At 41.6% G+C, this 13,007-nt stretch overlaps 1 protein-coding gene across 4 annotated transcripts in view; it reads right to left on the reverse strand.

Annotated features, from left to right (window-relative positions):
- Nucleotides 1-9,996: 9,996 nt before the first annotated feature.
- The window catches only part of LOC139280512 (uncharacterized), a 61,201-nt gene continuing 58,190 nt past the window's right edge, over nucleotides 9,997-13,007 (reverse strand). For all 4 annotated transcript variants that reach the window (XM_070899992.1, XM_070899989.1, XM_070899990.1 and 1 more), the window contains exons 19-20: nucleotides 12,236-12,293; nucleotides 9,997-11,744 (exon numbers count right to left, since the gene is read on the reverse strand). In XM_070899992.1, coding sequence (XP_070756093.1) covers nucleotides 11,670-11,744; nucleotides 12,236-12,293 — 133 coding nt within the window. In that variant the 3' untranslated portion in view covers nucleotides 9,997-11,669. The remainder of the gene's footprint in view (nucleotides 11,745-12,235; nucleotides 12,294-13,007) is intronic.

A 13,007-nucleotide genomic window follows, 5' to 3' on the forward strand; every position in this document is an offset into this window, starting at 1 on the left:
TGAAAGCAAGTCTTCCTCGATTCTGCTTATGATGAACAAACGTAGGGCCCAAGTTTCCACACGATAAAAAACGGGCGCCCTCCGAGCTGGGCGCACGTTTTTTGCGCCACAAAGTGCGCCTAAAAAAACCCTCCGTATTCTCCACCTCTCTGCAGGTCCTCTGGCCCTCGGTGCGGCGCAGCAGGAGCTGTAGGGGGGCGGAGCCAGGTCCCTGCGCTGAAAACACTGCCGGGACCTCTGCACATGCGCGCTACAGTGGGCACGCAAGTGCAGTAGCTCCAGGCGCCCGAAACTGTGATGGAGGGGCCCGAAGCACGCAGCCCCTAGCCCTGGCCGAATGGCCTCACTGGGGCTGCGTGAATAAGGCTCCTCCCACGGCCAGCTCCTGCTTCCTGCCGACTCCCGCTCCTGCTTCCCCCCCCCCCACCCCGCCCGGACCTCCCTCCCCCTCCCTCTCTCCCTCCCCCTCCCTCCCTCCCTCCCCCTCCCTCTCTCTCTCCCTCCCTCTCTCCCTCCCTCCCCCTCTCCCTCCCTCCCCCGCCGACCCGAACCGAACCTCTCTCCCCGACCCGACCCAACGCCACCTACCTCTGGTGCTGGGGACGGGCCCTGCCCGAAATCTCGGGCCCGGCCCGTTCAGCCTTCGGTCCCAACGGCAAACCGCTTCCTAAAGGCCTGCCTGAAGAACTTTCACACAGGTAGGAACATGGTTTATTTAATCTTTTCTTTGCTTATAAATGTTTATTCAGGTTGGATTTATTTGTATAATATTTGTATAAGTATAACTAAGGATTTATTGTAGAATTTAATGACTTCCCCCCCCCCCCCCCTCGTTCTGGACGCCTAATTTGTAACCTGCGCCTGATTTTTTTTAATGTGTAGAACAGGTTTTTTCAGTTCTACAAAAATCTTCACTTGCTCCATTCTAAGTTAGTTTGGAATACGTTTTCACTGTGGAAACTTTGAAATCAGGCGCCAGTGGCCGGACACGCCCCCTTTTGAAGAAAAAATTCTGTTCCAAAGTAGAACTGTTCTACCTGACTAGAACTGCTGAAAAAAAAATGTGGAGAATTGCGATTTCTAAGATAGTCTGTTCTCCACCAGTAGCTCCTAAAAATCAGGTGCAAATCATGTGGAAACTTGGGCCCATAGAGTGGTGCCGATTTTTATTTTGGGTACACATTGGGTAGTTGGTGGGCCGAAGGATCACACCTCTGCCTGAAGGTACCAGCGAGGCCTGAACAATTGAAGGCCAGGCCTCATTTTAATCTGTTCGGCGAGCTGCCATCATTGAAAAGCAGCAACAGGCAGCTAACCAATTGGGGCTGGCGAGGGAAAATTCAATGGCTCCATCATGGAGCCCAGCTGGAAGTAAGTGTTTAACAGTAGATGGGGAGGCAATCCTAGGGGGCAGTGGGTTGAAATGGAGTACTGGAGTGACTGGCAGAAGGCGAGATCATGCTCCTCCTGTCCCCACAAAAATCAGTGGCTCGGCATTTTAAAAACATTTTTATAAAAGGGATCTTTTTTAACAACCTTCATTGGTCCCTTTAAGGACCGCTAGTTTAGTTACTGAATGCAGTTTCACCGGGCGAAGCACGCTCTCGCACAGTAGAACACCAAAATTGCGGAAGACCCCAATTTAAATAAGGTTCCCGCCTATTTTGGGCGTGAGCATTGACCGCCCATTTTGAACTTCACTCGAACAACAAGTCAGACAGCAAATGAACGGCGGGTATTTTATTTGTGTTGATTTTTGTGGGCCTACCGCCCTGCTCACATTGAATAATGAGGCATGTAGGTGGAGAAAAATTGTCCCCAGTGGGTCTTGTTACATTTATTTAGATATTGGTCTCATAAAGATACACTCTGGCGAAGAGGAGAAGCAAGGTCTGCTCGCAGGAGTGGTCACTGATGCTGAACATAAACGTATCTATTGTAAAAACCCCAAAATGTAACTGTAAAGCGGGAAAAAAGTACACTTGAGTAAGAAGCATAAGGGAATTAGGAGGTTCTGAGGAATCTGGAGTTCTTCTGTCTTACGGTATGGATTGTAATATTGACCGGTTATGTATAACCCGCTGATGTATGTAAAGCACGCTTACACACTTGCTCACATTGGGCTAGTAAGAAGGTAATAGTGAAGCCTGATGGGTAATGAACCATCCGTGGTGTGAACTTTAGTATAGATTTACATTTTGAATAAGCAAATCCACCAAGGGCAACAGTCTTGAACATAGACTGTAAACAGTACGTGACTCTCATGAAAAACTGTATTAGACTAGTTCGGGACTCTCGGGAAGAGATAAGGAAGCCAGTATTTTGGAACAAAGTTACTTCACATGTCATAGGGACTATGGCAAAGTTCACATCACTGAACAGCATGATTGAGATGTGATGAGAGATGGACAGGTGGGAAAGAACCACTCAGAGCTAGTCTGATAAGAGCCAACAAATCAATGCAACTTCGCTGATAGCAGTAGACCAATCGGTGATTTTGTAGGAAGGTAGCACCCCTCGAAAAACTATATAATTGTAATTGAAATCTCTTGTACTTTGAAGGTTCCACGTTTGAACTTTCCCTGGCATGTGCTCGAAATAAACTAGTTGTACCGAAGGTTTCGTTTGACTGATTCCGTGGTCGTTACCAGGAGGGCGAGGACAAGGTCTCGACTCCTTATATCAGGGAGCCTAACTCGAGGAAAAGAAGTCTTCTTTCTACCCCAACAGTAACAAGTACTTCTTTGAACCCCCTCTAATGTCTTTTCAAAAATTGTGTCCAAAACTACACAAAATAAGCATAATCTTACCAACGTTCGCCTTATATGTTTGCGCTCCTCTAATTCTGCCCTCCTGAGCATCCCTGATTATAATCGCTCAACCGTTGGTGGTCATGACTTCTGTTGCCTCGGCCCCAAGCTCTGGAACTCCCTCCCTGAAACTCTCTGTCTCTCTTTCCTCCTTCAAGACACTTTTTAAAACCAACCTCTTTTGGTCACCTGCGCTAATTTCTACTTATGCAGCTAGGTGTCAATGTTTTTATCTCTCAATACTGCTGTGAAGCGCCTTGGGATGTTTCACGACGTTAAAGGCGCGATATAAATACAAGTTGTTGTTGTTGTGGTGATTAGCTTCCAATTATACTGGATACTTCAGCAAATGACAGCAACCAGGCCCATTTCTTTTCATTACTACTTCTGCCATTCGGCTCGGGTAACCATATTCTCAAAACCAAATCCGAGGGGCACACAGGCAATGTTCCCCCCCCCCCCGCAATTTTTTTTTTGGGTGCGCGGCCCCTTTAACAAACTGCGAGGTCCATTCAAAGTTTTGCACATGTGGAAAATTTCACATTGGAAAAGCCGGTGCCGTGTTGAGTGATTGCCAGGATGCATTTCAAGAAAACCGGCATGACAACCTTTGTTGCTTGTGCTAGTGGAATACACGTAGAGATTAACCTCCATCAACCATCAGCTTTCGACAAGAATGTGGACGTAACAAATCTAACAATTTTAATGAGAATTAACAGAAATGACATTCGCCACCTAATGGTGCATTATAAAACTACAAACAAAATTATTTTATGCATAGTAATACAACAAAAAAACCACTCATAATTTTCACAGTTCCCAAAAATGTCTAGGAGACGGAAATTGTCTAGAGACAAAAATCTACCACCTAAACACAGACTAGGAATTGTGCTTGCAGTATTCCTGATGCTTGTAGCAATACAGAAGCTCGTTGGATTAATAGCTGTATTTTTTTGACGAGTGTCTCTGTTTAAGAATTTGAATGTTCAGTTTTGTATGACGAAAACAATCTTCGCAAATTGTCGAGTGTTTTGCTTGTTATTTTCCGCATCGGAAACACCTGTAACCACTTCGAATGACTATCTATCACTGTGAACAATTGTTGTCCTTCTAGCTCAGCAAAATCTACAATGTAACCTTTGCCACACCCTGGGAGGCCATTTCCATGACTGTAATGGTACTGATGGTGATTTCTTGCTTACCGATTGACAAGTTGCACACTGGCTGGCGATGTACTCTTCCCAAATTACAACAGTGACTATACTCCAAATGTACCTAATTAGTTGTAAAGCGCTTTGAGACATCCGGTGGTCATGAAAGATGCTATATAAATGCAAGTCTTTTTCTTTCTTTCTTTATCTAGACCTGGCCACCATAAGGAACTGCGTGCCAACCTCTTGATCAAGCACATTCCCAGGTGTGGTCATTAGGATTCCCTAACAGTTTAGACCTGAAACTATTTGGGATAACCATTGTTGCTACCCACATAATACAATCTTTATTCACTGACAACTCATTCCCATGAACAAAGTATGGATGAATAGCTTCCTCCGAAACCTGGTTTGGCCATCCATTTGCTATGTAATCATACACCTTTGACATAACTGGGTCGTGTTTGGTTGCCCTACCAATCTCTTCAGCTGTGACTGGCAGTTCATCAATGTATGAGAAATAGAACATTTCTTCCCTATTGGGTGTAACTTGTGATGCGGATGGCAACCTGGACATAGCATCAGCATTACTGTGATCAGCTGATCGTCTGTACTCAATGTCATATGTATATGCTGACAAATTCAAAGCCCATCTCTGCAATAACTATGGTAAACTTACAACCAAACAAGTATTTGTGAAACTTCTTGACCCCAAAAATCAATGCCAAAGCTTCCCTTTTGATCTGCGCATAATTGCTTTCACTGGCACTGTGCGTGAAGCAAGAGCAATTGGTCTCTCCTCACTACTAACTAATACATGAGAGATCACTGCCCCAACTCCGTAGGGATAGGCATCACACACTAGCTTGATCTCTTTAGATACGTCACAGTGAACTAACATGATACTCTCTATTAACTGGCTTTTACACTCTTTGAATGTTGTGTCACATTCTTTTGACCATTTCCACTGGACCTATTTTTTCAACAGTTCATTCAGTGTATGTAACACTGTAGCCAAATTTGGGAGGAACGTTCCATAATAATTCAAAAGATCCCAAAACAATTGAAGTTCAGAGACATTTTTGGGAGTGGGTGCATTTCTGATTGGATCTAGCTTTCCCTTGGTTGGATGTAACCCATCTTTGTCTACTCTGTGCCCTAAGTACTCCACTGATTTTTGAAATATCTCACACTTGTGAGCAGCCACTCATACTCTGTCCTTTTCGAGCCGTTTGAGCACTTCATTCAACACGTTATTATGGATTTGCCTGTTTGGTGCTGAAATGAGTATGTCATCTAAATATACTACCCTTTCAATCCCTTGCAAAATTTGGTTCATCACCCCCTGGAATATGCCGGGGGCGGAGGACACTCTAAATGGTAGCCTATTGAACTGATATAGGCCTAGGTGAGTATTTATAGTTCAGCATCAAGTTGTAGATAGGCATTTGTTAGATCTAACATTGAAAAAAATCTGGCCACCTGTCAGCATTGTGAACAAATCTTCCACATTTGGCAACGAATTGGTTTCCTTTCTAATACTGCCCAGTTACGGTTTACATCATCAGGGACTTCGACTATACTATTCGCGGTGAAAAACATTTCTAGTCGCTCCACATACGCTCCGAAAGTCTCTCGGTTATGATGGAACTCACCCAAGTGCTCTATTATTCCCATAGGCATGGCCATCTGGACTCTGGCAATGTCGACAGTTCAGCCACGCGTGCTCGCAATTTACCTTGGATTTCTAAGTTTTTCTGTAAAACGAAGAACTTTTAACAGTCTCTCTGTCGGTTGGCAGGATTAACCTCCAACAAAAATTTCAGCGAGGGAATCTTAAAATCGCATCCTCATCACCAGTCTGTGATATCTTGAGACAAAGTAAACACACACACTTGCACAATATGGCTCCAGAGTAGAACTGCAGGGCACATGACTTTATTGTTATTACATCAGTAATCCACTAGGTGGCTCTACAACAGTTCTCCTTGGAGCAGAAGAGATTTGATCGAGATGTTCAAAATCAAGAGGATGCTAGACAGAGGAGAAAGAGAGAAACTGTTCCCATTGGCAGAAGGGTCAAGAACCAGAGAACAGAGATTTAAGGTGTTTGGCAGAAGAACCAAAGGCGGCATGAGGAAAAACTTTTTTACGCAGCAAGTTATTATGAACTGGAATGCACTGCCTGAAAAGGTGGTGGAGGCAAAGTCAATTGTGTCATTCAAAAGGGAGTTGGACAAGTACCTGAAGGAAAGAAAATTGCAGGGCTACTGGGAAAGGGCAGGGAGTGAGGCTCGCTGACGTGCCCTTGCAAAGCCGACTCGGGCTTGACAGGCTGAATGGCCTCCTTCTGTGCTGTAACCAATGCATGATTCTAAGCTTTCCCGATGCACGTATACATTTTATGTCTGCATCGAAGAAAGATCTTGATACATTAAGGTAGCACTGACGTGTCACAACCCTCACTTCTAGGTCTCCAAGTAGTTTTCTCACTAAAACAGTCACAAAGCATACCTTGAAACCAGCTTCTTTTTGAGATTGTTTAAGATGTCGGCTGACTACCCCACGGCGATCATCTTCCTCAAGCAATTTGATTGTGTCATGAAAAGGTGTCATGATTGTATAGATAAAAGCAAGCTAGAGTTTGGTACAAAAGTCTTCAAATATTTTGCGAAGACCTACTGGGCACTTTTCCTCTGACAAGAAAAATGGCTTCAATGACTCAAAGTTGAAGGATTCTCTCTAAAGCAGGTAACATTGACAGTCATCTGACATCACTGTATCTAGTATATTGTGATATTCTTGTCCCGCGTACTCACAAAAACCTTTCAGTCTTTCCACGCAAAGTGATATCAAAAAATCTTAATTAGAATGTACTCAACATCTACCGGGAATGCATCCCTTGCAGTTCGGGCACCGTTGTGCACAATGTGAGCAAGGCTTCCAAGGCCTATTACTTCCCTTTTTAAGCTCGGCTTTACTTTGGTGTGCACATTTTCTCTTCCATGTCCCTGTAGGCTGCCAAAGTTTGTGTTTGTATTATCTTCTGACAATGCCACAACCTTATTTTTAATTCCATACTTATTCATAACATTAGTTTTCTCAGCTGCAATATGTTCTGACGTCTCTCCTTTAAGTTTGACAAAATCCAAACGTTTCGTTTTCAGGCGCAAACTGCCTTCATAAGCCTTGAAACAGCGAACCCAGACAGGAAGCAACTTTATGCGTTTGATATTCGATGCATTAACAGACAGCGGCACATATTTCAGGTCTTCAATTAGTTCATCATTTGCCCGTGGAGCAAAAACATTTGCAACTATTGCTTCACACTTGGTCTGCGTACACGAGAATTTTGAGTTGGAAATTGAAAGTACATTGATCTGAAGCTGTGATTATGTCCAACAGTATGATATGCATATATTCCTTCTTTCAAAACAAGGTCACACTCACTCTTGTGTTGGCTCAACTTTGGAGGGGGGGGGGGGGGTGGAAACCGGTAACAGAACTTGAACTAGCATGTGCTGTAAGAGCAGTTTTATGTTTGGTGGTACCTTCGTGTTCTTCTGTTATAGATGTCCTGCCTCCACACGAAATGGAATATACTGGCATATTGAACATAATATAGATGTTTCTTTTCCAGTTGGTCATAAGTATGGAAAATCCTTTTGAAGCTGGCTATTAAAGCAGCAATTGCCATTCTCACTTTACATACACCGAATCATGAATTTTGCGTGCAGATGCTGTACCACCTACTCGTGCCCGAATATCCGACATTTTAATTTCTCAATTTAAAATCTGTTCCCAACAGACTGAGATTTTAGAAACATAGAAAATAGGTGCAGGAGTAGGCCATTCGTCCATTCAATAAGATCATGGCTGATCATTCACCTCAGTACTCCTTTCCTGCTTTCTCCATCTGTCTCAGAAAGGTTCAGATTAACGAACCATTTTTTCCGAAGGGAGAATTTAGAGCTTGCAATAAAAAAAACATTATTCACATAAAAAAAAAACACCATACAAGTACACTGGTAAATCAAATCCACTCACCCCCCAGCTCTCACCACTCCCTTGGCTTCTCCCGTGCATTTGAAGGTCCCGCCCGCCGGCCACTCACCAAAGGCTATAGATAGGGCCCTGTCTCAACCGCACTGCACTCTGGGAAGGATGGCTCTCCATGACTTCGTTCCTGAACTCAAATCGACCGCGAATCTCCCAGAAACGGATTTCTGTGCATTAGCATTGGAAAACGATCAAGACTCAGTATCGGGAACGAGACTTTCAAATCGGGGGCACAATCCCAAATCTGGGGGCTCTACCCGGAATACAGGGACGTCTGGTCGGCCTACATTAGACATCCACCCGTTTATGTATATTTCACATTTCCTGTACCTTAAATTCTATCAGCTGGAATCTGAAAATAATCCCTACAAAAGTCTGTCACTTGACTACATAACTTGGACTCGTCATTAAATGTTGATATTATAAGTTGTTATGCCCTTGATTTTTAGTCGATTTTTTAAGGTTCAGTATTACCATAGGTAAGCCCTCACTCTACATCCCAATGTTCTTTCACTCACCCAAATATCTACCAGATTAAGGCAAGACTTACCAGTTGGGTTTTCCACTTGTGTTTGCCAACCTGCCATGTTCCATCCATTAAAGCAAATGGGGTAGCTGGGGGGGGGGGGTAACTGGTGAACACAATGTAACAAACCATCGTCACTGCCTCAAAAATATGCCGATTGTTCCTTACGGCCTCTCTGCTTTTTTTCATAAGTTTTGGCAGTATTCTGTATATTCCTTTGAACACTCAGCTCAGTACTAGCGTCAGCCACTAATATGGCCTGAAGTTTCTCTTCACAACTCATTCCTATTTTTGGGTGAATCAGGGTTACAGTCACTGTCTTTTCAAATATATCCCCCATTAGCCAGATCCTTATTCCATCTGGTCCAGGCATGGTAAAACTTTCTTGCACGCTTCCTCACCTCTACAATGTTATAGCTCTTATGGCTGGATGTCTAGTGTCTTCATTTCTGAAAAACGATTACTAATAAATTGTTTAACATGCCTACTATTTCATGGTGCTATGTCCTATTTCTACCTGATGAATTAATGCAATAGTTCTATCCTACATATCCATTAACGGGCCCCTTCTGGTTTAATTGTACTTTTAAGCTAAATAGAGAAAACACACACACACACAAACCTTTGGATCCCCTGGTTTTGTTTTTATAATTACTCTTTTGACTATCCTCTTGTACTTTCATTTTGGTTACTCTCAAATGTATTATGTACAACTCCCATTCGGCACTATTTTTGATTTTTACATCTTTAAATCTTATTTTGCTACTGTCTTGTCAATGTTTTCATCCCCATCCGACACCCTTTTAAAAGAAGTCTTTAAATACTCTAATTTTTCTTTTACTTAAATTTAAAAGTCGAGGTCAAAAACCATGGTTTCATTGTGCAGGATACCACCAAGAGCAGGAGTTAAATCAGAAAGTCACAATTAAATGAAACCAAGCTTTAAAAGCTTGTACAGTTGTGAGAAGGGAAACATGAAGGAAATAAGGAGTTCCCAGAGCTTGAAGGCTTGGGAAAGAATGAGTTAGACTAGGTAACAATGGAGCAAGTCAATTTCAACACAATGAGGAACAGTATGTAGGATAGTGCATCTGGAGCTTGGGACAAATAAGAAAGTTCAAAGGATCATAGAAAGTGAGAGAGATAGCAAAAAAAAAAATGTTTTATCCTCCATGGGACTTTGTTCATCTACAAAACCAGTGAAGCCTGGAGTTCTCACTTTGGGGCTCATGGAAGAAGTGCAAGCTTTTGTGCTTAGTCTGTGATTATGACAGTGCATAGAAAAATTACCATTCTGCTCTGTATATAATGTTCGATGCTCCAAATAAGTGAAGGGTATAGCTGTACACTACTATCTTTTAGAAGCCAAGTAGCGTAGGACATTTCCAGCAACTCCATACCACACAAACCAGGCGTTGAACCCGAACGCAACATCGTACACAAGTGTTCAGATTTTTTATTTGTGAATTGAAAAATTTATTAAATGAATACATTGTAGAACAGATTGTAAAAAGGCATGAATGGCACTGAACCTGTAGAAAAATATAGGGTTTTCCTAAAAAATTTGGAACAAAAATTTGTTAAGATACCAATTGCATATGTTTGTCCTCCTGTAGCCCAGTGTTTTTTTTTGCAAGCAGGCCCAGGTTTTTATACTGTGACAATGCCAAAAAATAATATAGCACCGAAGACTGGTACCCCACAGATATGCAGAGGCTGCCAGCAACCATAAAACATTGAGGTATAAAGAGATATCCTACTGCACATTTAAAAAACCCAAGTTGGGTATTAAAAATTTGGATGCGTTTAAAAGAATTTCTCTATAGGTTAAGGATTTCATTCTCGTTTTAGAACCCTCATCACGGAATATCCCTTAATTATGAAAGGCATCAAATTGGTAAGATTCATTTTGCAGAACAGTGACAAAAGAAAATGTAAACTCAAAATAGATACAGGTAAATTTACAGCAAAATGGGCTCAAAAACTTGCATTGTTCCCCGATCACAAGAACAGAAATCAGTAGGCTTTGGGGAAATCTAAATTATTTTTAAAAGGTATTCAAAGGTGAAACATTAACAGGTTTTTTTGTTCAAAATTTAAAGGAGAATTAAATGGAAAAAAAGAGAAAGCAACACCAGTAGACTGCAGTGTAAAAATGGTGCTCTTGCAGATAGAAGGGCATTTCCTTACTGACAGAGGATAGCAGAAACATTCTGCATTACAATTCCAGCCAATACAACTTACTGTTTTTAAAAAGAGGATTTATTCTCATCTGAAAAAAGGATCCTTAGAAGGATTCTATAAAAGGTATAATGTTGCAGGATGATGTTATTTGCACAGCACCAAGTGTCAATTACCGTTGTATAAAAGATGCCTGAAGAAGCCAAAATGAGTTGGGTATTCTGTCTAACCTTTCCAAGTATGAGTGAACATATTACTAAAATAATTCAGAGCAATGAAGGATTTCTACCCCGCAATGTTACTCTATCTTTCCCTTGCAGATGTTCGTTAACCCACAAAGTATCCACAAGGTGTTAAGAATGGCAGATTTAGCCTTCACTATGTTGTATGGTCATCAATGCTACGAAACCAGGTATACACACTGTACTTTATGATTTTTTCCTCTAGAAAGCAAAGAACAAATAAATATTATAAGACAAATCTCACTGGGCTAATTGAACCTCCACCCACCCACCCCCCATCCCGATCTTTACTCGTGTGTTTTCAAATGCCTCTGACTATCGGAGCACAACCTGGCAACACAGAAAAATAATGGAATAGGGAGAAAATAGTTTTACTTACTGGACCCCATAACACCAATATTTTAATTGTTTTATGATAAAGATGTTGATATCCTCAAGGTTAGACTCTATTTATGAACAGTGGAATAATTGTCAAAGGCAACGGATATTTAAAAAGAAACTGCAGGATTTCAATTTGTGCTTGATTTTCATGGTTGTATGGTAACGCAGTTAAATTTAAGAGACATTTGGTCATTGTAATATGTCATCTCAGGAGCAAATGTCACAGTCATTGGCATCCAAGGATGCATTGTCATCATAATCCACTTTTTGCAGTGGCCATCGCTTCAGATAGGCTCCAGGATGAGTCAAACTTTTTCTCTTAAAATAGCCGGTTTATTTTATTCCGTAATTCTGTAAACTGTGCAGTGTTCAGCATTTCCATGGCTGGAATAACCTGCATCAACAGAGGGGAAATAAAATACATGATAAATATTCCTGTTGATTCTCAAAATGATTCTCAGAGCTGCCACTGAATTTCAAATGAAATGTTTAACTCCAATGGGAGTCGAATCCTAAGAGCAGGAAGGTGGCACAGGTCTTTAAACACGTGCCGTGCAGTGCTAGGACATAGGTTTGAAGTCAGGAATTACACCCAGCAATACAATCACTCTGGGATACACTCTAACTAGCAGGTAACATAGCAGCACGATGAAGTTATGGGGACAGGCTCCTTGACTGCCCTCTTGGCGATGTATGATGTGTGATAAGGGAAACCAAAAGGAAGGAAGGAAGATTTTAAAACAAACAATGCCCTGAGGCCTAATAATGGGCTTGAATATAACAAAGATTCTAAGGAACTATTATGTAATTACCCTTATTTCCCACCTGTTGTGCGAATCAAAAGAATTTGACAACACTGATTTAAATTTTAAGTCCAAAGCATACCTTATTTTGCAGAAAACTGTGAAGTGTTTCTGTCCAGAGACATTCCTTGGTTTTGAATCTGTGAAAGAATATGGTCACAGATTAGCTGCAGTGACAGAATCCTACTTCTGTCTGATCCGAGATATTAATCTATATTAGTCAGTGTTAGTTACGGAAATAATTGATAAGACTTTCTGAATTCCTTTCAGCCCATCATTTGACTATGGACCACGAATGCGATTTCCTCAACTCTGGGAGGAATTAGTGGGGCACATCCACAACAGAGAGTTCATATCACACAAGAGGCAAATATGACAAAAAGACACATTCAACACATAGACCAGTAGCATTGCATAATCAAACCAAATAAATTCACTTAATATATCTTGGAAAATGAATCATCAGTTGTATAATAGCCAAACAAAATGTAATTGAGACTTGCTGAGTCATACACCTCTTCAGCCTTCTCTGTTCCTTAGGTCTCATACACTTCTCCCGCTCTACTGCAATATGCCAGACAGCGCCACACTACACCAATGGTTTTGGTCCAGGTCTGATTGGAGTAAAATACGTTGATGTTACTGTGCAGCTGAGAAATGCTGCACTAATTCATTAGTATAATGTAATCTGATAATTTGAAGTCCTTTTTTGCATTAAAACTGATGAATTATCCAATAATATGAATTAAGCAACATAAATAACATAGCAAGGTTGAAATTCAGGGATCTGAATCTGGATAAAGATTAGACTATAAGAGCCGTGCCGAGGAGCACTAAACAAAACCAAATAATCA

This window comes from Pristiophorus japonicus, chromosome 15, assembly GCF_044704955.1.
Source record: "Pristiophorus japonicus isolate sPriJap1 chromosome 15, sPriJap1.hap1, whole genome shotgun sequence".
NCBI lineage: Eukaryota > Metazoa > Chordata > Chondrichthyes > Pristiophoridae > Pristiophorus > Pristiophorus japonicus.